Source organism: Cygnus olor, chromosome 8 (genome assembly GCF_009769625.2).
Source record: "Cygnus olor isolate bCygOlo1 chromosome 8, bCygOlo1.pri.v2, whole genome shotgun sequence".
Lineage (NCBI taxonomy): Eukaryota > Metazoa > Chordata > Aves > Anseriformes > Anatidae > Cygnus > Cygnus olor.
The window spans coordinates 3,209,473-3,235,071 of NC_049176.1; the positions used below are offsets into that span (position 1 = coordinate 3,209,473).

The 25,599-nt window shown below is 35.0% G+C and overlaps 1 protein-coding gene and 1 long non-coding RNA gene across 30 annotated transcripts in view; one reads left to right on the forward strand and one right to left on the reverse strand.

Moving 5' to 3' along the window:
- The window catches only part of LOC121074324 (hornerin-like), a 52,563-nt gene that overhangs the window by 15,767 nt on the left and 11,197 nt on the right, over positions 1–25,599 (forward strand). For 6 of the 29 annotated variants that reach the window (XM_040566260.1, XM_040566271.1, XM_040566265.1 and 3 more), the window contains exons 16-54: positions 1,007–1,045; positions 1,830–1,859; positions 2,229–2,264; positions 2,598–2,639; positions 2,922–2,951; positions 3,331–3,366; positions 3,680–3,721; positions 4,453–4,497; positions 5,750–5,782; positions 6,092–6,115; positions 6,525–6,566; positions 6,833–6,868; positions 6,990–7,025; positions 7,146–7,181; positions 7,293–7,328; positions 7,682–7,726; positions 8,320–8,349; positions 10,088–10,123; positions 10,747–10,788; positions 10,972–11,013; positions 11,956–11,997; positions 12,525–12,566; positions 14,944–14,985; positions 15,089–15,127; positions 15,453–15,494; positions 15,597–15,635; positions 16,041–16,082; positions 16,186–16,224; positions 16,355–16,399; positions 16,902–16,943; positions 17,842–17,880; positions 19,590–19,628; positions 20,343–20,381; positions 20,634–20,672; positions 20,975–21,022; positions 21,237–21,275; positions 21,974–22,003; positions 22,922–22,963; positions 24,800–24,835. In XM_040566260.1, the coding sequence (XP_040422194.1) occupies positions 1,007–1,045; positions 1,830–1,859; positions 2,229–2,264; positions 2,598–2,639; positions 2,922–2,951; positions 3,331–3,366; positions 3,680–3,721; positions 4,453–4,497; positions 5,750–5,782; positions 6,092–6,115; positions 6,525–6,566; positions 6,833–6,868; positions 6,990–7,025; positions 7,146–7,181; positions 7,293–7,328; positions 7,682–7,726; positions 8,320–8,349; positions 10,088–10,123; positions 10,747–10,788; positions 10,972–11,013; positions 11,956–11,997; positions 12,525–12,566; positions 14,944–14,985; positions 15,089–15,127; positions 15,453–15,494; positions 15,597–15,635; positions 16,041–16,082; positions 16,186–16,224; positions 16,355–16,399; positions 16,902–16,943; positions 17,842–17,880; positions 19,590–19,628; positions 20,343–20,381; positions 20,634–20,672; positions 20,975–21,022; positions 21,237–21,275; positions 21,974–22,003; positions 22,922–22,963; positions 24,800–24,835 (1,503 nt within the window). The remainder of the gene's footprint in view (positions 1–1,006; positions 1,046–1,829; positions 1,860–2,228; positions 2,265–2,597; positions 2,640–2,921; positions 2,952–3,330; positions 3,367–3,679; positions 3,722–4,452; positions 4,498–5,749; positions 5,783–6,091; positions 6,116–6,524; positions 6,567–6,832; positions 6,869–6,989; positions 7,026–7,145; positions 7,182–7,292; positions 7,329–7,681; positions 7,727–8,319; positions 8,350–10,087; positions 10,124–10,746; positions 10,789–10,971; positions 11,014–11,955; positions 11,998–12,524; positions 12,567–14,943; positions 14,986–15,088; positions 15,128–15,452; positions 15,495–15,596; positions 15,636–16,040; positions 16,083–16,185; positions 16,225–16,354; positions 16,400–16,901; positions 16,944–17,841; positions 17,881–19,589; positions 19,629–20,342; positions 20,382–20,633; positions 20,673–20,974; positions 21,023–21,236; positions 21,276–21,973; positions 22,004–22,921; positions 22,964–24,799; positions 24,836–25,599) is intronic. The other 23 variants (XM_040566262.1, XM_040566261.1, XM_040566263.1 and 20 more) reach the window with 23 other exon arrangements.
- LOC121074327 lies at positions 4,695–16,219 on the reverse strand. The gene is made up of 3 exons (XR_005822284.1): positions 16,000–16,219; positions 14,030–14,135; positions 4,695–4,892 (listed from the first exon to the last, which is right to left on the reverse strand). It is a non-coding gene; the product is annotated as an uncharacterized LOC121074327 (long non-coding RNA).

Below are 25,599 nucleotides of genomic sequence, written 5' to 3' on the forward strand. Positions count from 1 at the left end.
CAATGTTGCATTTTTGTAACCCTACTGGTCAGTGCTTAGGTAAACTTCCATTTACCGATTATTAATACCATTGTTTCTTGGTAAAGAAACACTTTAGAATGTAGACTACAGCCCAATCACTTTAAGACCCTGTTTGTAAGGTATTCTGGTTATCACTTGGGCATACATTTTTCTGGATTCTTTGCAATTTTAATCTACTGAGCACTCTTCAGGGTTTAGACTTTAATTCCTTCATATGATAATTCTTTAGACTGTCACGACCAATTCTCACATTCATTGAAGGATTAGTAGCAGATCACTTCAGTTTCCATTTCTTGTTTGGCAGCAATTACTTTCAAAATGTATGGTATTAGATTCTTTTATAATCAGTTAGGAACGTTGGCAGAAAAAAGATAATAAGATTTCCATGGCATTTTTTTTTCTGAATTTAAATCTGTAGAGTTTGGATTATGCAGGTTAAAAAAGGTTATCAATGTTTATATGAAATTGAAGAATACTTGGTTGCTCTCATAACCCACATAATATATGGGTATTGAAAAATTCTTTGCAATCACTTTTTCCTTTGTTTAAATTGTAACTGGGTTTTCCAATTTTTGTTTTGTGAAAGCCTTTGTCAAAACTTGTTTCGATTATTCATGAAAAAATCAGTCATGATATGAATATAAATTCACGTGATTTTAATGGTGCTTTCTATGATAGTTCTTCCCTTCAAATCTATTTAAACTCACTTGAAATACCACAAAATGACATAATGTATTAAATGATTAATTGTCATTAAGAAAATGACATCAGGATGTATAAATATATTTAGCATTTTATTTATGAAGAATCTTTCTACATTGAAGTATTGAACCATACAGCACATTGAGATGGCATATATAAAGCAAGGAAGAGCGTAAGGAACTTACTCAGACTGTCAAGTAGATTTAAGAGTTGCTTCTTGAGATGTCTTAGTGCATAAGAAATGTCTTTTAAAAATAAATAAGCTTTTTTGGTTCCTGTGTAGAGTGGACAAAGACAGCAAAGCAGCAGTACTTATGTTCAGGTAGGTAAACTTAAAAAGTAGAAATATGTATACAGATTTCACTAAAACAGGGTCAAGACAACAAATTTTCCTACATATATTCTTAAATGTATTTCACAAGTTGCAGACATTTCTGTTGCTCTAGTTCTTTTTCTTTTCCTTTTTTTTCTACAAATAGATCAGCTATCTTTGGTTGAACTACTCATGAATGTGTTTGCATGTGTGATTAGTTGAAATGAAATGACTGCATTCCACTCAACATGTCCTCTAAAAACTGTATAAAAGTCATGACAAAGTGGCTCAATATCACAATATAAAACCTTTAATGATAGATTCACACTCCACCTATGTTTGATCTTAAACTTCCAGAAGTTGTGGAAGTTAGTTTCTTATCCATATCGAGATAGATGGAGAATCATAACTGCATACCCATGTAGGAAGTACTTTAGCTTCATTTAAAGCCATATATCTAAAGTTACTTGTGTGTGAGAAACAGTAATATAATGATAACATACATTGTTGCGGGGTAGCACATGAGAATGTTTTGGTGTGAGCACAAGCGTGAAGATTCCTCAAACTTCCTCCTACTTGGCCACAGCTGGGGAGAAACTGGAAGGCAAATTTCTGTCAGTATACTCTGTAAAACTACAAGTAGCAAGGAAAACGTTGAACAACAGTAATTATGATTACTGGGGATCGAGTCTGCAGGCAGCCCAGTACTCAACATCACTAGCATGAGGTTTTTCTTAGGATGGCTGATAAAAGCCTCTTTGTCAAGGTGGTAAATATCTTCTCTTTCTTAAAGGGTTCCAAAGGAAGCCAGTCCTATGGCCAGGTGAGACTTTCTTCTGAACTGTATTGAACTTTTCTGTTGGGGACAGCTTTGTAAATGGTCTTTGGGATTTGGTCAGTCATTGGTTTCATTTTTTATGTGTGGGGTTTTTTTTGTTTGGTTGGTTTTGTTTGTTTTTTTGGTTGGTGGGTTTTGGTTTGTTTGGGTTTTGGTAGGGTGGTTGTCTGTTTTTTGGTGGTGTTTTTCCTTCTTATTATTTCTCAATAGTCCCTGGTTTTGGGTCATCCCACAGAGCTAACATATAAGAAAAAGAACATAAAACAGAGGAAGTCTGGTGGGAAAATGTCTTTCTGTTGCAGCTTTCTGACGACTACATCTTTATTTACAAATGGGTTCTTGCTTTTCTTACAGGTCTACCGGCCTCCAGTTGTCAGTTCCTATGGCCAGGTAAGAAACAGTCAATCACTAGCAAGTATGCAACATTTGATAAAGTTGAGTGCCGTGGCACTGCAAGGGCACTTAGCAGTTACTTGGAATTTGAATTATAAAGGACGTTTTCTCTGGAAGTGTGGTCTCATGCTTAGTAATATTCCACATGCTACTTGTTTTTTTGGATGCCTAGCATATGAAATCATCTCACTCAACACCACTGTGATAGCCAGGAGGAAATCCTGGCTCTTCATTTTGCCCTGCATAGCTTTAGGATGTAGTTGTTTACTTTTCCTAAAGCAGGCTGATCCATTATAAACTGGGAGTAACCAAATCATGTCCTTGTCTTAGGGTGGGCTGACCTACTCAGGCATCAGCAGTTCTTATGGCCAGGTAAGCAAGACGGATATTCCATAGGAAGTTCTTCACTGATCTCTCTGTGCCCAGCATGATATTTTGAGAATGATGTTTCCTTTGGCAGTCTGAGTCTCAGTTTTTCTTATGGCTTTTGCTGAGAACTGGGCAATCCATCACACAGATGAGCATATTGCTCTGTCTCCTCTAGCTCAGGAAGAGCCTTTTTGGGAAACCTCTGTGCAGCTGTCTTTCCGTATTTGTTATGCACTTTACAGAAACATCTTTGTCAAGGTGGTAAATATCTTCTCTTTCTTAAAGGGTTCCAAAGGAAGCCAGTCCTATGGCCAGGTGAGGCTTTATTCTGAACTGTATTGAACTTTTCTGTAGGGGACAGCCTTGTAAATGGGCTTTGGGGTTTGGTCAGTCACTGGCTTGTTTTTTGTTTTTTGTTTTTTTTTTTTCCCCACTTGTTTTTTTGTTTGTTTCTTTTTGGGATTTGGTTTGTTTATGGTTTGTTTGGGTTTTGGTAGGGTGGTTGTCTGTTTTTTGGTGGTGTTTTTCCTTCTTATTATTTCTCAATAGTCCCTGGTTTTGGGTCATCCCACAGAGCTAACATATAAGAAAAAGAACATAAAACAGAGGAAGTCTGATGGGGAAAATGCCTTTCTGTTGCAGCTTTCTGACGACTACATCTTTATTTACAAATGGGTTCTTGCTTTTCTTACAGGTCTACCGGCCTCCAGTTGTCAGTTCCTATGGCCAGGTGAGAAACAGTCAATCACTAGCAAGTATGCAACATTTGATAAAGTTGAGTGCCGTGGCACTGCAAGGGCACTTAGCAGTTACTTGGAATTTGACGTTTTCTCTGAAAGTGTGGTCTCATGCTTGGTAATATTCCACATGCTACTTGTTTTTTTGGATGCCTAGCATATGAAATCAACACCATTGTGATAGCCAGGAGGAAATCCTGGCTCTTCATTTTGCCCTGCATAGCTTTAGGATGTAGTTGTTTACTTTTCCTAAAGCAGGCTGATCCATTATAAACTGGGAGTAACCAAATCATGTCCTTGTCTTAGGGTGGGCTGACCTACTCAGGCATCAGCAGTTCTTATGGCCAGGTAAGCAAGCTGGATATTCCATAAATGAGCTTACTGCTCTGTCTCCTCTGGCTCAGGAAGAGCCTTTTTGGGAAACCTTTGCACAGCTGTCTATGCATAATCATTATGCACTTTATGAAAGTTCCTATGGCCTTGTAAGCACCGGTCAATCACCAGCCAGCATACAGCATTTGAGAAAGTTGAGTGCCATGTTACTGCAAAAGCACTTACACGTCCTGAGCGATTGCTAATTTAGAGGACATTTTGTTCTTGGGTATAGAACTCATGTGCTTGATATTCCATAATGCTTATCTTTTATTTTCAAAATATTAAAATTTAAAAATTGAACATTTAAATTTTCATATCATACTTACACATATTATGTGCTGCTGTAATTTGTGTGCTGTCCCTGTATATGCAGTGAGATTTCTGTGAGGTTTGAAGTAATTAGTTGAAGCTATATAGCAGCTCATACTAGAAGTTAGACTTGTGAACATTTTGTTCCTGTGGGTCTGGGAACAGCCTTACTGAAGGTGATCTTTCCCACATACAAAGGAATACATGTAAGTGCCATCTTTTTGATGCAACAGAATATTCAACATCCACAATACTTTACAAGCAAATTCACAGTAGTACATTGCTGGTCTTCATCCTCTTAAGCAGTCAGATAACTAAAGCCCTTTGAAAGTTATTTCTATATTTGTAAGGGGGAAAAGGAATAACTGGATCACTGAGCTGCTCTTTTTTTCCAGCAGGGCGGATCTTTTTCTTCAGGTGGTAGTAATGGTTGTGGACAAGTAAGTCAACTTTCTCCAAGATACTTGAATAGTAGACCCAGCTTTCTATGTGGTAGTAATGGTTCTCAACAAATTATATAATATCTATTAGTAGAGTCTCTTGCTTTTGTTGTTATATGATAATAGATTATTGGATATTAGAGAAAGGCTAACACTTGTTGGTCATGGTAACCAAAATGTAGTGGCTTTTCCCATATACTGTTAAGAACAGAAGACTTACAAATTTTCTGTCTGTCACAGTGGGCATTCATCTGCTGAGCAAACAGTCTTTGTTTGGGAGTGACTTTTGGATGTTGCTCCATTTAATTTCCATAGAACAAGATAGGCTCAGAAAGTGACTCCTGTGGTGTGAGACTGGTAGTTTTCATCCTGGTTCCAATTCAACTTATTTATGCCTACAGTGATATAAGGACTGTTATCAACAATAAGATCCTAGGTGAAGAAAAGTGCAGCCTTGATAGTAAACCTAAATCCAAATAAATAAACAGGGGAAAGCAATGAGAATGAGAGAGCATTATAATTATAGAAAGTTTTGGCAAAAGTATTACAATTGGTGTGAGTTAAGTATGAATAGAAATGCATGTGTGAAAGCATAAATAATAAAAGACAAGTAGTACCATGCATCAGTAGACAAGGATACTATGTAACAGCAATGAAACTGAAGAAATGTGAAGAAACAATGAACAATATGTTGCTTCCACCAAAGCTGTATCACAGATAATTTATCAGCTGAAAAACTGTGCTCTTAATAACAGAGGAGTGACAACCAGGGTAGAACACACTGTACTGTTTCTCATCCTTTTATTCCAACAAGAATGCTGGCTGCAGCCAAAATATACACAAAAATAAAGGAAATGAAAGGCAGCAGACTACAACTACGATGGGTGAATCTAGCAAGATTTTGAGATAGATTGTCATGAAGCAGAAACTGTTGATTCTTAAAAGGACTGACCAAAGCAAACTGTTCATTTTTGCCAATCAAGAGAAACTAGGATGATACAGAGACACATCAATTGCCAGCCTACCTTGCTTTCCATGTTGCACCCAAGTAATCCTGCTTTGATCACCTGTGTGTATGTTTTGATGAGTAAGTGTGGAAGTATGGGAGTGATGGAGGGTAGAGCCATAGCCTAAGAGGATTAAATAAAATTAAACTCTCCCTCTGAGTTAGAAATTTAAGAAGAAAGATAATTACTTTACTAGAAAATGAAAATGTGGGGATTTATCTTTTTGTTTGTCCGTTTTTCAACAGGGTACTTCATATGATAGCAATCCCTGCCACCAGGTAAATGAACTTCCACCTCTGACTTTAAGATATATCCAAAACGAGTTTTGCCACTGACTCAACTGGTAACATCCTCAGCTCTGTAGAGTGCAAATCCATGTAATTTTAGAACCTTAGAATCAGTTGGAAGGGATCTTGAAGATCATCCAGTTCCAAACCCCTAGGCATGGGCAGGGATGTCACCCACTATATCAGGCTGACCCAGGGTCCCATCCAAACTCCTAAACAAACATCATAGTTTTCATTAAAAATAATCTGTACTCAAACAGTAAGTGTCAAAACACACATTATTTTTTGTTTAATTTACAGGGTGGATCACAGAGTGGTAGCCAGGTAGGTAGCTCTTTATTAGCTATTGAATAAAAAATTGCAAGCAGCTCTAATCTAGAGTATAATTGTGTTACTCATGAGGATATAGACTTGTGCAGAGTCTATCCATCTCCAGACTTCAATTAATTCCCAATAGTTTGTATTGGCCCTGAAACTTACATACCAAGAGCTCTGCAACCTAATAAAGCTAGCTTTGTGGGTTCTGATAAAATTCGGTTCTCCAGTGTTATAACTGTTGCTGTATTGTTTTCACAGGGTGGATCATACACCTCACAAAACTATGGTGGTAGCCACATAAGTACTACACTTTTATTTCTTTCCATTGAAGTTTTACATCCCACAGGTTCCATGGTCTCTAATCAATAATGGTTCTGCAATATTGTAATACGTTTCCTAATTTTGTTGTTGTTAGCAGAGCGGATCATCATCCTCACAAAATTACGGTGGTGGCCAGGTAGGTAGACCTTGATTTTTTTTTATTTTTTTTCTCCTGTCATGAGTTTAATCCTATCTGATAAGAAATTCTAATCAGATTAATTTTTCATTCTTAGGTAGCTACTCTGTGCCATGCTTGATTGAGATCCTGGTATTATGATTACTGACATCTAGAAAATTGTATTTGTTTAAAGGAATCCCAGGCAGTTGTTTATTATTATTTACAGCCCCTGAATAAAATCACAATTTCTTCTGAAGTAGGGTTTCTATTTGTTTGTTTTAAAGGGTGGTTCATCCTCACAAAACTATGGTGGCAGCCAAGTAAGTAATGCTTTATTTCTCTATTTATACATCATTTTATACAAGCTTTAGCCTCTACTCAAAATTAGCTTTTCTGGTTCCTAATTTTCTCTGATTTTTGATTGGTTGCTTTGTTTTAAAGGGTGGATCCTCTTCTCAAAACTATTATGGTGGCCAAGTAAGTAATGCTTTATTTCAGCAATTATACATCACTTCATACAAGTTTTAGCCTCTGCTCAAAATTGGGTTTTCTGTTTGCTAATTTTCTCTGATTTTTGGTTGGATTTTTTTTTTTAAGGGTGGATCCTCCTCTCAAAACTATTATGGTGGCCAAGTAAGTAATGCTTTGTTTCAGCAATTATGCCACATACAAGCTTTAGCCTTTGCTCAAAAATGGGTTTTCTATTTGCTAATTTTGTCTGATTTTTCTTGGTTTGTTTTAAAGGGTGGATCATCCTCCTTTGACTATTACGATAATCAGGTAACTAGTTCTTTCTTTCTTCTAGTTATGTATTATTTGATGCAAAATTTTGTATTTTCTGATTAATTGTGTCATCTTTCTCGTAGATGTAATAAAACTTAATGCTTTCTATGCTCTTATTTCTTTTTCTGAAGCATGGAACATTCTCTCTAAACAACTATCACTGCCATGTATACGACTCTTTATTTTCCTTACAAAAAAATCCTTCTTTAACTCAGCAGTAACTTCTTTTTTTTTTTTTTTTTTTTGCACGAGCTTTAATTCTGTTTGCAGAGTGCAAGATCAGACAAAATATATTATTAACAATCCTTTTTTTTTTGTGAGGAAATAACTAGTATCTGATGTCCTTCTAGGATTCACAGGTTTCCTCAGATGATAATCCCAATGCTTGTGATGATGTGAGTATGCTTTATCTAATACATTTTCATCACAACATTTTTCATGTAGATGGGAAAATATTATGCTACCATATGCAGTCTTGCAAAAAAAAAAAAAAAAAAAGTTACCCAGAAGGAATGTTTAGTCCCCACACTAATAGCTGTTTCAGCAGCTGCGTATTTTCTTACTGAAATTTTTCAGGTGTTTACAGATGTATTTTGTGCTTTTAAATGCATTTACCTTGATGAAATATGAATAAAAAGATTTCAGTAACTGCACTAACAGAAAAATTTTCTCCAAAATAAGGATACATTTTACAGTAATTAAAAATAAAATCAAATGGACAAGGTTTAAATACATACAATGAAAGAATGAAAAGAGACAAAAATGCCAGATATTCCGCTGCTTTTCACTTCGCATTTTTACCAACCTAAAGTTAGTGTTAAAATGTTCTTCACACAGGAATGATAGGATTTCAAACTAATTTAGGCAAGACAGTGGAGGATGCGAGCAATGAAGCACATATGATTTATGTTGTTGTCTGCACATATCATCAGAAAGAATTGGGTTTCTGTAAGTTTATTGTATTTAAATTTAATTTATTCTTTTCCAGAATGACACAACATATAGTGCTAATGGTCGGGTAAGTGCTTTTTCTCTTCTACAGTATTCAGATTCTAATGATTAATGACATTTTTAGTAGCACTTCCACATCAGACCTGTGGGCCTTTATTTGTAGTATATGATTATTTTTTAAAAGATATTATAAAGCAATAAAAGAATGAGCTTATTTGATCTCATATTTCTCTGCTCTCAGTCCCTTCTATCAGTCCTCAAGGCTGCTGCAGTTACCTAAAACTGTACAGTACTTATAGGAATATACAATAACACAGTTTTTGTTAGTCCCCTTAGTATATGTACTTCGGATAGTTATTTTGGAATTAACCATCTGTATATGTGAGGTATGTAGCTGCCTCAAGCTTTTGTCACTTGTTCTAATGTAAACTTGCAAACATGCTAGGGTTCTAAAGTAGGATTTATCCTCTGGCGATACTCACCCTGTCAGGACTTTCCTTTCTGTCCCACAAGCATGAAAGGTGACTTATATGGACAGATTGTTACCAAGCAAATACACTGCTGTGTAAATGAATGCTGTTTTTCCATACTTGTTCATGGCAAAGCTTTTCCATCTGTTACAGCCTACTTTTCTACTTCTTACTGCCATCTAGAGTAACCTTTTGTCATCTGCCTCTTGCTTTTTCTTCAGTTGTCAGGCATATTCTTTACTGCTTCACTATTTTTCCCCGTTTTTCCTCTTGGACGTTAGTACTGCACAAAATATGCATCCTAGGAAGTAAGGAGGTCTTCTAAAAACTTTTTTTCTTTGGCAGTTGTATTTATCTTGAAAGCACTGCATTAAGTTTAACGCAACAGGTTCTGCAAAGCAATCCCTTCCACAGTAAGCGTTCTTTAAGTGTTCTCATTGCTTCCTTCTTTAGCCACATAAGATGCTATTATTCCCTTGGTTATCCCTGTCCAGTGTGTGTTGTTGGACTTCATTTTAAGAGTTTTCTTTTAAGTGTTCTCACAAAGAAGATGTATAGAATGTTTATGTACATACACACACTGCTCTAAACCACAGTGGGTGAGCTGAGAGAGACATTAAACCCTGCTAAGCACAAACTTCTTATGGAGAAGTTGAAGGGTGAAAATAGCCTATAAATATGTTATGTAAGACTCAATGATAGCAAAGTGTATTGCCGCTGATAGAAAAAATATGACAACATGTAACTGAACGCAGATTGCAGAACATCTCAGAGACTTACCAAAAATCAGATAATGAACTTGACACAAATTCTTGCTTTTCTTACTACTCAAGCCAATTTGCTTAAAATTGGAATCACTCTTTGAATACAGAGTTGATAAAGTTTAGTAAACAAAGTGCTTTATGCTTTTATGATTTCATACTGAATTGCGGGAGTGGGTTGGGGGAATACTAACAGAAGCAGAGACTTTGCTACCTCATTGTTTATTGGGTGTGTATTATGGTACAGTTTGGTCTGAATTTCGTATTGGTTCCACACAAAGAAAGAGGATTTGGATTCCTATATTTACAATATGATGTTTTCAGAAGATAAATGATGCTTTCCTCTCTTGCTCCAAAATTAGTTTACCAATGTTAGAGTTATTTTAAAATAAAAAAATAACTAATACAAGTATTTTCTACTGTGTCATCTGTTGAAAGTAAGGACAATCAGAACTCCATAGACACTTTCCTCTCCCTAAATGTGCCACTTTGATACATTTAGATTCTTGCTGGAAGTATTTTGGGTGGATGTCTCTATCTATAAAGTAATAACTGGCTTCTGGTTCCTTTACAGAAATCTGGTTGTGCAAAGAAGAAGGTTGTTGCCAGAGTAAGTAACTTTTATTTCCCACTGCTTTGTAGGATTTTTGCCCAAATTATACCTGATTTGTTATAATTATATCTATTTTTCTCTAATTATGTTTGACCTAATGAATATTCTCCTGTTTAAGGAAGTAAATACATAAAATAAAAAAGTTTGGCCATTTGCTCTTTTGGTGAATTTATTTTAAAACAACATATACATATATATGAAAAAATACATGACATGAAAATCTTGCTGTGCAGTATGGGGTAACTCAAATTCCAGTTCATCAGGAAGCACATATAGAGTTACTTTAATCTACCATTAATTAAAATTAATGTGTTATACAAACAGAGGGCAGTTAAAATGGTAACTGAATTCAGACAGAATGATGAAGTAAGAAAAAGTAATGTTCGGTAATTTATTCTGCTTCTTTTGGTGTGGAGGAGACATAGATATATGTATTGTATAGCTTCAAGTCAGTAGCCTATACAAATTAAGCAAATGATATTTTATAATAAGGTACTTCTACTCATATGCATTAAAGGCTCTGGAGTCATAAATAAGTAATACAGACAAAAAAAAAGGCCTATGACTGTCTATAGATCAGAGTTTTCATCTCTTAATAGTAAACGTCTCTGTTTTTACAGGATACATCACATGTTTTGAGCAGAAGAGACTATGATGTACAGGTAAACCATACTTGTCATTTCTGAATGCTGATATTACAGCTGCTTGATGTATTAGAAGAATAAAGATTAGGCTTCTTCAACAGATTATTCTATTTAGGGTTAGATAGTTCTTTTCCAATAGAACTATATATTTGAATTTATTACCCTTACTGAAAAAATGAGTTATTTCTTATTTCTCCATAGAATGAATCTTCTACTTCAAACAACAGCCACACTAACTTTCAGGTAATAACATAGTGTCCACTCTATCATCTTACTGAAAAGAGCTTTCTCATAAACTATATTTCAGTTTCTGAAAATTAGGTTCCACTTATTTATCTGTGCTACACAATGTTATTTTGATGTGGCAGCATTTCGCCATAATGTTAAAATTTCATGCAGTTGTGAATAATGATAAAAGGCACAGAATTTAGTGTCCTTGTTCTTCCACTCCATTAAGCAGGTAGCAATTGCAGGTGGATTTTTACATAATTATGTTCTCAAAAGTTGTTTTTAAAACACAAAAGAAATAGTTTCAGAATCTCTTTTTAGAAACAATCCTGCTATAGTGATGGTAATGGCTAGATATATCATTTTCATCTAGAATTTGGTAACAAGGTACACCTTAATTGTGTACTTCTGTCACAAAAGTAGGTCTAGTCTTCTAGTCTTCATGTTCTGTAGACCTGTGAACTGTTGCAGTAGTCTGTATGTTGCAGAGCTATGTGAAAGTTTGACCCACCCTGAGTGGCAACTGATTCTATTTTTTTGAAATATTTTGTACTCTAGTGGTACCCATCAGCTTTCTCGGAGATCTGTAATCCCACTATGCCCGGCATTATGCAGATGTAACATTATCACAGTCCTTTGTCTGAGAGTTTGAGGTCTAATTCAATAATACAGTGAGATCCCTGAGCTCCAGTGAGTAGCACTTCTCTTCATTAGTTTTCCTGATATCCATTTGTTATGTATTGTACCAGTCCCCAAATAGGTTTCAGCCAACTTTACATTTTCACAGTGATTCAGGCAAAAAGTTATGAATAAGTTAGTTTGGTGCAGGGAAGTAGTACAAAGAGTTCGTGACCTTACATCTCACTACATCGGTTTATACACATTAGATTCTTTTTCTTTTCTATGCTTTTCATATGATAAAATGTTTCTATAAAAAAAAAATTGGTTTCTTCACAGGGTGGATCATTTATTGCAACTGGTGGTGGATCAAGTAGTCAGGTCAGGCATTTCTCTATTGTTGTCTAGTCTTGTTCATATAGCTTCCTGGTAATTAAACTAATTAAACTAAGGAATTAGAGTTTAAGTCCAGTAATTTTGTGTAGGGGTCTGCTAATGTTATATATTAAATTGTAAATGAAGTGAGCTTGTTCAGACTATGTTTATTTGAAATGGCTTCTGAAATCACTTTTTAATACTTTCAATTTCACACATGGCTTATTGGCAAATTGACATTGGTGATTCACTGTACGCCTGACTTCCCAGATAGTTCTCTCTTGATTAGACATAACTGAGACATAACACTGAGAGATGTAATGTTAGTTTAACTTCCAAAGCAAACTTCAAACATCTAGGACTATGCTGCCTTCTCATTAGTTCCAGATATAAGAAAAGTCACAGCTCCACAGTAGTCCCCCAGTCTTTCTTCCCCTAAATACAGTTTGGCATCTCACGTATGGTTTATGTTTAACTTTCGCAAATCAATATCTGTTTCCTTTATTTATTTATTATTATTATTTTATTTATAGGGTGGCTGCATTTGTCCTGATGGAAGCAGTGGTATTAGACAGGTAATTCTTTTTCCTGTGTTTATACTTACATCTACATAATGAAGTGTTTTGAATTAATCATCTAATAAATACAGACACTTGGGTAATACATTATTAATAATTTCCTTAGTATGCATAGAATTATACAGTGAAATGGAATAATGAAGTCTCACTGTAAGCACGTGATTAGTATTTGGGCACTAACTTTCTGTAACTGCTTTGTAATGTAAATGTTCTGTCAGTTGACTGTTACGTGTTAATTATCCACTACCTTCAAAAACCTGTGTCAATATGTCCCATAGTAACCCCAGATTTTAACTGGATTCAGATTAGATTCCTTGTACTTCTCACATGTCTTTTAAAACATTGTGACTAAAATGTTAAAATTTGATAAATATTTCAAAAGATAATCTTTTAAATTAATATTTAAACTATTTCTTACCCATAAAGAGAATCACTGCAACCTCATTGTCAGTGGCGCATTTTTATATTGCATAGCAATGAATTATTTACTAAAATTCATCATATCTATTGCCCCATAAAACATAAGTATTTCTACAGTTTGAATAGGCAGAAACGGAAATATTTTATAATAAAGTGTAAGATATGTATTTTTTCATTCTCAGATGTTGCAGATTTAAATTATCCCTATTGTAAAATATAGAGAATGTGGATTTTTACATCGTCTATTTTATACCTGAAAACTTACCTTATACATTTTTCTTGATGCTGTATTTACACAAACCTTCCTGAACAGTGTAATATTTTTTTTAGTTTTCAATTTCAACAAGAAACTTGTTGTGAATTATTATTTCTATAAAAAGACATACACTTTAAACAAATTAATTTTATGAAGAAATAACTGTTTTCCGAACTTACTGTGGTTAACATTTAGCAACAGTAATTTTGGTCTGGCAGAAGACCACCTCTCTCATATAATTGAGGCTTACCAGTAATCATGACCTATATGTTTTAAAAATATAGCCCAGTCTATTAAAATGATTAATCTTAAAATTTAATTGAAGAAAAACTTTTTTTTTGCTTTGTTATGTAATGCTACATAAACAAATACATTTACAAGGAAAATGTATGTAATTATGGATGTAATTATGCAATTTTTCATTCTACTATGGCCTTTGCCCCTTTGTGCTTTCAATTGGTGCACAGAGAGGCTTCGTTTTAAACAGCAAATGACCATACCTTGGCCAGGGGGTGAAGGGTGTGGTTAGTTACTATCAAAGAATGATTTTGAACAGGAAGGAAAAATACATCTAAACTGGTCATGTAAAAAAAAAAAAAAAATAAATCAATTCTCAGTGTAGGTGTATGGACTTGGATACCCAAGAGACTCATATTTCAGTTTGTGATAGTATCAGCTGGTATATTAATTTATGATAAACAACACAGCAATAGTCTCGATCTTTGTCTTCACCCAACAGTAAAGTTCGTTGGTCTTTCCCGAAAGAATTAAAAACAGGACTTACTTGACTTATTTTCATTTTCTGTCCAGGGTAGATCCTCTACGTATGGCAGTAGCAATGCCTAAGATTAACATTTAAACACATTGCTGTGGTAGGCAGGTTTTTTGTCCTGCATGAAAAGAATCAAGTTGTAGATGAATACATATGAATAAATAAACCAGCAATCACAAATCTTACATAAAATAACAAGTCATCTACTTCCTTGAAGATTCTTCAGCCCAAGAGGAAAATCCCTGTAAAAAGCTTTCCTTTCATAGCTTTTAAGTTTTAGAAGAAAAGGATTTTTAAAGCAAATGTCAAAGCTGTTCATGTTTAAACCTTGTTTCAAATGAAAAAATGGGTTTTCTTATGTGGTTTCTCAAATTTGTCACATTGCAGTTATTCCACTTTTTCCTCTAAGATCTACCTAAAGACAAAGGTTCAGCCTACAAATTCCCTGCAGAACAGTCCAACCGTAGAATAATACTTTGCTTGTCTTTTTTGTGTATAAAGAGGATGTGACAGTAATAATGGATGTTATGTACTGGTAAATAGAATTTCTCTTTTAAGTGGTGAGCAGAAATATCTGATCAAGTAGAACCTATTTGCACTTTGAAAGTTTGCTATTTTAGCAGTTTTGAAAAACACGATAACAATGATCTATAATAACATAGTCAACCAGCCATAACATATTATTCTGTAACTAGAAAGAGTAAGATGAAGAGTTATTGCTTTTTTCAGGTCCTTTAACCTGAAAAGCCCAAGCTAAAGGTTTTTTCACCTCTAACAAAAGTTATCAGTATTCTCTTTAAATGATTGCAGAAACATCCCTTCTGAAATAAAATGTATATATTTTGAACGAACAGAAATTCAGAATTGGACTCATTTACTTAGATGTCTGTTTTCAATAAGATAGCTAGTCTGTGTTTTCCTTTCAGGGAGCCCCAGGTTCTTTCCATGGCTCTTATTCTGGTAACCAGGTACACATTCTGGTCATTGTACCTGCATGCGAGAACCCTAAGAATCTTTCTTGAGAGAACACTTTAGATATAAAACAGTAACTCCTGATGTTTTCCTCTGCAGGGAGGGTCTTCCTTCTATCCCGGTGGATCTTATGGACAGGTAAGTTTTCTTCCCCATTTGTAAAGTCAACACAGTCTTCCATTATCTTCATTCCTGTACTCCCGAATAGTGACTGTTAGGAAATATCCTAATTAACAGCCAACAATTGAATCAAACACAATGTAACCTACAGCATGAAGTCTGTCAGAGGAAGAAGACGCTTCTGTGTTTAGAACTTCCTTGGATTCATCTTTCATTCAGCTCAGAAAATCATTGCTGTAAAGTTTCTTGTTCTTTCACAATATTGGCCTAAAGTGACAATCAGGCACATTTATTTATACCACTCTGTTTGCAAGAAAGTAGGTAGTCTATGTTTTCCTTTCAGGGAGCACCAGGTTCTTCATACAGCACGTATTCTGGTAACCAGGTAAACATTCAGATAAAGTGCCCTACTCAGAAGCTCCATCTAAAACCTCTCCAGAAGGAGTAGTCAAATGTAAATGAGTAACCCATTCTGTCTTCTGCACAGGGAGGATCTTCCTTCTATCCTGGAGGATCCTATGGACAGGTAGTTTTTCCTCCTTCCTCAAGTGGATAACACAGACAGCCATAATCCTGATTTCTTGACTGCCAGTGTTGCGGTTGCTGTGAAATACTGTAATTACAGACCTGACAGTTTTCTCTTAGACTAGCTAACTTTAACCAACTGTGAAGTAACTTAGCAGTGTGAAGTCTGGCAGAGAACAATACAGAAAGGTATAGACAGTTTCTTTGCAGAAATCAAATGTCAGCAGGCTAAGAAAACTGCTGCCTGAAAACTTCTCCTGCCTTAACATTACTGGTCTTAATTTTTATTTAGGTACTAAAGGTTAGCTCAAAACTGGGAGAAAGAGTATAAATGAGAACTGTATGCCTTGATAAGGAGCCCTTACCTTGGCTGCAAGAAACTAGCTGATCTGTGTTTTCCTTTTAGGGAGCCCCAGGTTCTTTCCATGGCTCTTATTCTGGTAACCAGGTACACATTCTGGTCATTGTACCTGCATGCGAGAACCCTAAGAATCTTTCTTGAGAGAACACTTTAGATATAAAACAGTAACTCCTGATGTTTTCCTCTGCAGGGAGGGTCTTCCTTCTATCCCGGTGGATCTTATGGACAGGTAAGTTTTCTTCCCCATTTGTAAAGTCAACACAGTCTTCCATTATCTTCATTTCTGTACTGCCCTTGAAAGAAGAAAAACTCTTTCTTAGAGGAATCAAAATATTAAAGTCTTTTTTTCTTCTCTGCAGGGAGGGTCTTCTGTGTATGATAGTAGCAGTGAATCCTACGGTCAGGTAAATACTCTTTTTTTCCCTTTTTTTGCTTTTGTATAAAGGCTGCTTGTATAAACGGTGGTTAAGGCCAACACCATGGTTCCTACATATAGCTATATTCTGTATTTGGGCTCTTGCTTTACCTTTCAGTGAAGGTTTTTGTTTGTTTTTTTTTCTCTCTGAGGAGTGAAATTGCATATACTCTTCGTGTCACGGAATTTTACAGGGATGTATGTGAAAAGCTGTGTGCTTCTACATGCTAAAGCTTATTGTCCTCAATAATACTAGCTTTGAATTATCATCCAGATGAAGGTCTCTTCAATAATAGAAACAGAATTTGCTCTAAGAATATGTCAAACTAGTTTTTTACAGGGATATAACTGAGCTTCTCAATATTCATTCTGATAACTAAGTAAATATTTGCATAATTAAAATCTCCACAGAAGGGGCCCCCTACAGCAAGTATGCTTCCAAAATGAAATGTCTGTTTGCAAAATGAAAATGATTTATGTTTTCTGAACAGGATGGATCTTCCACATATGGAGGCGCTGGATCTTATGGTCAGGTAAATATCGTTTCTACCATGCATCAAAAGCTGAAGCTTGGTGTGTTGGTTCTTACGTGCACTGGGTTCTATATTTCAACTATTTTTAAGTGATGACCATGTGATAGCTTTTGGTTTCCCTTTTATTTACCCATTTACAACTCCAAATGTTTTCATAATGGTTGGAAGGTTATGCATTATAAAACTACCCTGCTTACTGTGCTGCTGTGACTATTCAGTCTTTTAATTATGATAACATTTTTTCCCTTAATTAATGGTTTTACAGTAGCTCACTGAAAAGTATTTTGTGCATTTACTTTACACCACTTACTTATGTAGAAGCCATTGAAAGTCTAGGGGAATGCACATACTGTATTTAAGTCTGTACATATCAATGTGAAGTGCATTGGAGAACCATTTTGTGAAGTGCATTGGAGAACCATTTTGTAGAGACTACATTCTTTTTTGTTTAGCAATACATTTTCACCACCCAAAGTCATGTAAAATTATTTATTAAAAATAAGACATAATCTAGACTGCTTTTTCATAGAAAAATTTGTCTTATTGGTACTCCTATTGCAGACTCTAGAAACAAAGTCTAGATAATGGGATATTTGAATGTAAATAATAGTTTATTTTGCAAATCAACTTTATCTAAGATGTTTCCTAAGAGAGAGCATGTTTACAAGTAATTCTGGGAGGTGTGTGTGTGTATGAGTTTGTTCATTTTCTTAAACCTCCTTTGGTTAAGCAGCAGTTAAAGTTATATATCTTTTTCTTTTCTTGAACATTCCATGGTTTAGGTAAAATTGGAAATTCTAAGTGATTCATTATTTTTATTCCTCTAATGTATTTTCTTTACAAGTAAGGTCATAAGTCCTTTATATATGAAAATAAATGTTTTTCCATTACTTTATAGGATTCGTCTTCCATAGGAGGTGGTGAATCCGATGATATCGTAAGTATTTTTTCTCTAGTATATCAATCTCAGAATTTACTACCTTTTAACATGTCTGGGTGCTTATGTGTACCTTTACCTATTTCATAGTCATACCTCCAAGAGCTCCTTCACAGCATATTCTAATAATCTGTGTTGCTTAGTAATTTTCTGCAAGAACTTCTTTCAAATTATATTGTTTCTATAGATAAAAGAAAAAGCAGATTTAAATTATGTCACATTATTGTGCTATGGTATGGTAAGGATTTAGCACACTAAAATTACAATTGCAACAGTTCATACTTGTAACAGTCATGCATTTTTGAATTGGTCATTAGAAGTAGCATTTACAAAGGAAGCTTTCTTTATTTCATAATTTCTGTCAAAATTTCACATCAGTATATTCTCACAATATAAAAAACAACTAGATTCTTCCTACTTCCAGTGATTTGAGTACTCTTTCAATGATTTAATTTAATATAATAATTTAATACTGCAACAACATCTGTATTATCACTATATCAGATGAGCCATTTTGGTTCTTAAGGGTTATTTTTTGTGGATTATATCCTTAAGAGTATACTCCATATATATTTATTATTCTGGACTCTCATAACAATTGATGCTTATCTTATTTCTTCACACAAATCAACTGTCCAATTCAATCGCTCTTAAAATCCAGATTTATTTTAAAATTCAATTTTTCCATGTTTTGAGAAAACACATCATATTTGACCTTTAATCATTATACCATTTCAGTCTATCTTACAATTTAACATCTCCTTCCATCTTCAGTTCAAACAGCACTTACTTCTGTGTTTTTTTCCAATGCCAGATGAATAAAAGAGCTTCAAGCTCCTTCATTTACATATTACGTATGAATGCTGTGTTTTCATGTAGTATGGTCAGAACTGCTTTCTATTCTGTTTACTTCAGTCAGGAGGAAAGACATTTTTTTATTATTCCCAATAATTCTGGTAATGGTGTTTATGAAACTTTCCACATTTCATTTGTCATTTTCATGCAGTCTTGAGCAATTGATTGAGCAATTTTAACTGTATTTCTACTGTCAGTTTTTGAATGTATTGGTTAGTAGAAAATGGTTCTTCAAAGGTTTTTATAAGTACAGTTGTGTACTTCAGCCACAATTATTATTAGTTTACACAACAGAGTTTCTTTAATCAAAATTTTATTGTAGATGTTCAGCAAAGTTAAACTACGCTACAGATGACCCCTAAACTTATGAAAGAAACTAAACTCTTAAGAACATTGGTGTGTACTGCTGAAGTCTTTCAAGATCCAAGACATCTTTTAAAATGCAACTGTTTTTCCCTGTCACATTCTAAAGGGAAATAACATAGTTTATGATGAGACTTCACTCCTTTATTGCTCAATATTGAATACCTACTTAAAAAATAGAAATTACACTAGATTATATATATCTCTATCAATGTTTCTGTTTTTTTCTCTGACTTTTTTGGTTTTGTTTTTTTGTTTTTCTCGGGCAACTAATACTTTCTTGCTAGCTCTGGCCTGGGATAAAGAAATGCCACCCTCACAGAAACGAACACAGAAAGAACTTGAAAGCATACTGCATATTCTACACCCTCCATCTTTAACTGTCCCAACAAGTCACACAAACAAAGCTGCAGTTTTCTTTGTTTTCCACCCTTGCTTAGATGAAATGGAAATATCTGCCATGAAATAACTGGATTCTAATATTTCTACAGGATTCCACCTCACCATCTGGCAGCCGACAGAGTGAACGGGTAAGCACTCCTTAAATGTTACTGGGTTCTCTGCCCCAGAGTTTTTTAGGACTGGCAATTACTAGCCAGTTGAATTACAACTTGTGTGGAAGCTGGTGTAGCAGCTTTTAATGTGGAATAGAAAGCCCTCAAACTAAGGCACAGACGGAATGAGAGTATGGCTAAAGTGTTTAAGCATTACCAGAAATCCCAGCTGATTCTGAGGTCTGCTCTTGAATCTCAAATTCACAATTACAAGCACAGTGCCACAATTTACTTGTTCAGGTTCTTGCACTTTTTTGCTCATTGTCCTTTGCAAAAGGTTTCTATGCCATGTTTTTTCCAGCATTTATTCTAGGCAAAACCCTGTGCTTTTTTGTGCTTTATGATATACCTACAAGAGCTTCCACTTTCCTGTCATTTTAACTTGTCACCCATTTTATTACTTCAAATGAGAATACAGTGACTCAGACTAGGAAATTATTTTGGTGAAGATATAGGAACTCTTTAGTCATTGTATCCAAAAGAGTATCTTTTTCACCAAAAGAGCATGGATAAAGGGGCATGTGCTGTTTTATGCAGAAAGTGTTTCTTGTTCTTGAACAGTCCATGAAAGAAAGTTAAGGAGTGTGGAGAGGCAGAAAGAGTATTCAACTTTCCTCCTTATCTTTCCATACTACAAAAGAAAGGAAGTCTTGGGTTTTTTTGTCATGTACTTTCAATACATTTTTCCAGGATTTTTATTCCCCAGGAGGCAGCCAGTCAGGTGGACATGTAAGCATCTATTTTATTCATTATTTGCAGTTCCATTTCCAAGTGGCTCTTCTATTAAAAGTGATCCTTACAAATTATGCCCAACTATTCCTTCTAGAATCTCGTGACAGCTGTCTTGTGAAATCAAATTATAAAATTAATGAAAACCAAATAATTTTATAAAAGCATGTACACAACTATTGAATAACATAGTCTTGCTTTCTAGAAGCCTTATAAACAGAAATAAATTCAATTGTTGTTCTTTGTTTTCAGGGATTATCCTCTCAAGGTGGTGGCTACTCCAGTGGACAGGTAAATACTTTTGTACTTTTGACTTGAAATCTTGACTTGAAGTATCTGTTGCACAAAGGCGCAAAAAAAAAAAAAAACCTCTCTGTACTGTATTGCAGCAATTTTTTAACCAGGACTGAAATTCATTTGGTCCTCTTCTTTACATATAAGTTTATATAAATGTCCAAGTGTAAGCAAAGTGCTCAAAATACAATAATGGAATAAACTGTTTCTGACACTAAGAAACAAATGAAAGTAATAAAAATTTTTTACAATGTGTATTTTAAGAATAGAAAGAAAGTTAATTGTAATTTTTTTTCCAGAGCTCATTCTCATCAGGAAGCAACCAGTACAACCAGTATGGTGGGCAGGTGGGAAGTTTTTCTTCTTTTTTCCCCAGTATATGTCTTTCAAGAAAATATTATGGAACTGGTAATATGTAAGTTTCTAGACTACTGTATTTTTGTTTTTTTTAAAAAAAAAAAACTCTTTAAAATTCTACAGAGTAAAAGACAATACATTTTGATCAAACGGACATGTCAAACTTAAAGATGATCTTTCAAATGAAAATATAACTATTTACAGGGATCACCTTCTTCAGGAGGCGGCCAATATGGTAGACAGGTAGGCTTTTCTTTCTCAACACCAGTCAGTTGTGCTAGTGACAGGAACTCCCAATTTACCTGTGTATCTTTCCTTCACAAGAACTGTTTTTCTCACCGCTGTCCTTCTTGCCCAAAGCCTAGGTGGCATGCTATTTTCTTTTCCTATATTATTCAGAGATCCCAGAGGCCAAAGTAGCCATCTGTCTAAGTGTCAGTTGTATCTGAGTTTCTTTTTCTTTATCCTTATTTTATCTAGATTGCATGTGGCAATGAGGCACAGAATGGCAAACCACCAGCCACCTCTTAGTTTAATCTGAGTAGAAATAGGCCTCGACTGGAAGTCATCTTTCCCTAACATCTGTAGCATTTAAGAATGCTGCATGTATTCCAGCTGCTCTGGTCTCTTTGAGGGCGGGGAATAACCAAGACTTGTTCTGTAGTCCTACTCAGAATTTTTTTACTTACACTTTTGGTGAGTAGAGTTCTCAAGGTAAAGACTGTAGATAACAGATTTGAAGATAAAATTAGAAGGTTTTACCCCAGGAGTAGTTGCAAAGAATGGAGAGAACAAAAAATAGACTAATTTCTAGAGAGAACTTGGGCAGATATGAATGTTATTATATAGTTTGTACACCTGAGATTGTAGAAGAATTGTAACTAGAGTCCCTTTCAGTCCTGTGTTCTTGAGATCTTAAATATCTTCTGGATTCTTTACAGGGTGGATGTGATTGCTCTGGTGGAAGTTCCGTAAGTGTTGTTTGTTAATTGTATTTTTTTTCTTACTATATATTAATTTGGAAAACTATCTGTATACCTATTTATTTATAACTCATTTACTTATCTATTTGAATATACTATTTGATTTTATATTCATTGTTCCTTTGGTGATGTTACATATAACTGGCATGATAGAAGTTATTTCTCCTTATGCCAAGATGCGGAATTCAGATGCCCACTGCTGGCAGCAAGATGTATTCACTGAACAGTAACTTTCAGTTACCATACAGTATCTATAGAAATGTGTATGTCTTCTTAAAAATAAATAACAATTCTAAAGAAAGGCAATAGTGGTTTTACTCTAGAGTAGAACTCTAAATTAAATACCAGAGTTAATTGACAAAAGTTTCATCATGAAGGGAAGCTAAAATAACATAAAGTCTATGAAATTGCTAGCTGTAAAAAGTTGACTCAGAAATATATCTCTGTCTAATTAAAAAAGAAAAAAAAATAAATCTCTGAAACACCTCTCATTTATCCTTTTAAGGACCTCTCATTGTCTTCTAAGTCCTTATGAAATTATTTAGGCTGTGAAATAAGGTACCATATGTTTTCCAAAGCAAAATAACATGTGGTCAATCAACCTGTAGTATGTAAAAGACATTCCCACAACTTGGGTAGTGTTCTTATTTTCTAGGTAATCAGTCATGGGTAGATACAAAATGGTTCTTTGTGATCTATAGCCTTACAGGCCAAAAAGGACTATTAGTTATCTTGGCAAGTTAAGAAAAGTGAAGTTTAAGTGTAACGTAAGTTCAAACTGTGATTTTCTTCCTTTAAAGTACCAAGGAAGATGCATTCTAAGGTTTTGTTTCATTTTTAGTTTGATCAAAGACAAAGCAAAGGGTAACTTGTTTTTCCTCTTTTTTTTTTCGTCCTTCCCTACAGGGTGGATCACCTACCTCACTGAGAAGCAATTCCTCTGCAAATGTAAGCAGTGTTCATCACCTTTTAAGTGTGTCCTGTGCTCTTCTGTCAATGTGATGTCTAGAGAGACTAAAAAGAGTCAATAATGAATAGTTAAACACTTCTGAAAATTAATTAGTTACAATTAAAAATATACACAGGACATTCTTGCATCATTCAATTTCTCTTTCCATTTGAGATGATATTCATTCAAACAGAAGCATTTGAATGAAAATGTTTGGCAGAAAGACAGGTACATAACAATATAAATATTTACTTTGGGAATCAGTTCCATTGCCTTCCTTGGAATGATGTCAAAATATCCCCTAGGGACATAGTTTTATATGTTTTGTATTCCTCTCAGATCATTCACTGCGAGGAATAGTTTAGTATTTCATTGATCAGTAATTCTGTGATCTTAATCTCCTCATATGGACAAGAACTCTTTTTGCAGGAGAGACCTGTTCTACAGCATTCTCAAGACCAATTCTGTTCCTCATGAGTTAGAAAGTCACGCAGTACATGTCACTGGAACTCCATATGTGCTGTACTAGAAGGAAAAAAAAGCACTGGGATCTTTCTGTACCTAGCACTGAATTCTGTGGCATTCTTGTCAGTCTGCTTGTTGGTATAAAGCCAGCTTAGACACAGCTACATAAATGCACCATATGAATTAATACTGTGGTATAAATAGGACTAGCCTTGTGCTCTCTTGTAAGAAGGAGGAATGTGTATAGATTTACAGTCAGGAAAATATTCTAACTTTTCTGTGTTCTACATCCTCAATATTATTGATGGTGGGGTTTGCTTTCTTTGGATCTTCTGATTGGGACTGAGGTTTTTTTATACTGACTTGGCCATCTTCGGACAGCTGTTCTGAATCAGGGGTTGTATATAGAGTGAGGGAACATAGCAGCTCTGTATATATGAACAACTACTGCAAACTTATAGAAACAGATACACAGAGTGAAACAGTCATTGCTGATGAATTGATGGCCACACTATACACATTTCAGGAAGGGTTAGTTCTAGTCCTGTGCACCAAAAGGCAGCTCACTACTGAAAGGCATTGTGTCCCTAAAGAACATCTTCCAATTTAGTTTCACCTGAAAGGCGTCTAATTCATTCCCTCTGAGACCACTTCATGATGCAAACAAAACTGTAGTGAGTGGGTGCTACCAGGAATTTCATCTCAATAGTACGCTCCTGATCCAAACTACAATGCACAGATGTACCCAGTACCTCAGCATGGGAAAATGGCTTGTGTATACTTAATGTAGATCTTAGTTCTCCCCCAGCTGTATGTTGGAGTCCACCTCAGAATGTTGTCTTTTAGTATCTTCTTTACAGCGCAATTGGAAAGCCATTTTGCACAGTAAGGATTCCTTATGAAGGACACATTTCTGACAAGTGTTTAACATTATGAACTAGACACAAAACAGTTTTGTTTTGTAACGAGGCTTAGCGGATCTTGTGGAAAAACAGCAGTATTCAAAAGGTCCATAGTACTCTGCAAGAATGAATATTAAAAGCTTTTTTGTGGGTGTGTCATTCTTCAGCGTGTTCACTGATTTTTAAACTGAAAGAAATAAACTGCCTGTCCTTCAGTCAGATTCTCTGAAGTGAAATAACTGATATTTCCTCTCCAAAAGTGCTCTCGGGACAGCCATTCTACTGGGCAGCTACACATTGAATTCTAGACATGTTAGCAAACTAGGGAAGGATAGACTTTACATTTTGAGTGGATTTTAAACTCAAGCAAAAGAGTTAAAAATAGAACTGCACGTACTGTTGTCCTTCCAGGAGTCTTTAAAATAGTTCTGTTAGAGAAAAATAACTGATTTTTTTTTTCTTCCCCAGGGCACATCTCCTGGAGGCAGCCATTACAGTAGCCAAGTAAGTACTCATTCAGAAAGAAGAGCCACCCTGACACTTTGCAAAATGATGGTTATTCAAAAACTCTGAGTTCAGTTTGTTTGTGGGAACTTTGTTTAAAGAGCAAAAACTCAGTAAATTAAATTTGTTGAGTTTGGTACATCCTAAAAACAGTATATGATGGCTTTCTGAGCAACTAGTTGCCCTCATTTTGGGGGAACTTGCATGATGATGGTCACATAAAAAATAGATGTGGGAAACAATGAACCAGAATGCAGCATTTTTGATTCAAATTCACAATTACAAGCGTGGTGATATAAAAGAGTTGTGAATCATGCTAAGTATTGTCAATACATTATCAATAACAGTGACATATGATCATTCATCAGAAATAAAGAATTTGAGTCATGGAAAACAAACAAATAAACAAAAAATACATATCCGGCAAAAAGACTTGTCTGAAAGATACGTGTTCTGGTGTCATGCTGCTTGTATTGCTGACAAAGAAGTTTGATTTAGGGTGAATGCTGTTTTGTTTTATTCTACATCATCTGCAGTAGGAAGGATTCTTTTGGAGAAAAATCACATATCCAACAAAATATCTTTCATCACATTAGCAGCTGTCTCATAAACATAAAGGGGCATGTGCTAGACTGTGCAGGAAGAAATTTGTTATTTCTCTGAAAGAAATTATTTGTTATTTCTCTGAGAGAATTTTGAGGAACATGGTGAGGCAAGGTAGAAAATAATTTCCATTGTGACCTTTTGAAAGGTATATAAGCCTT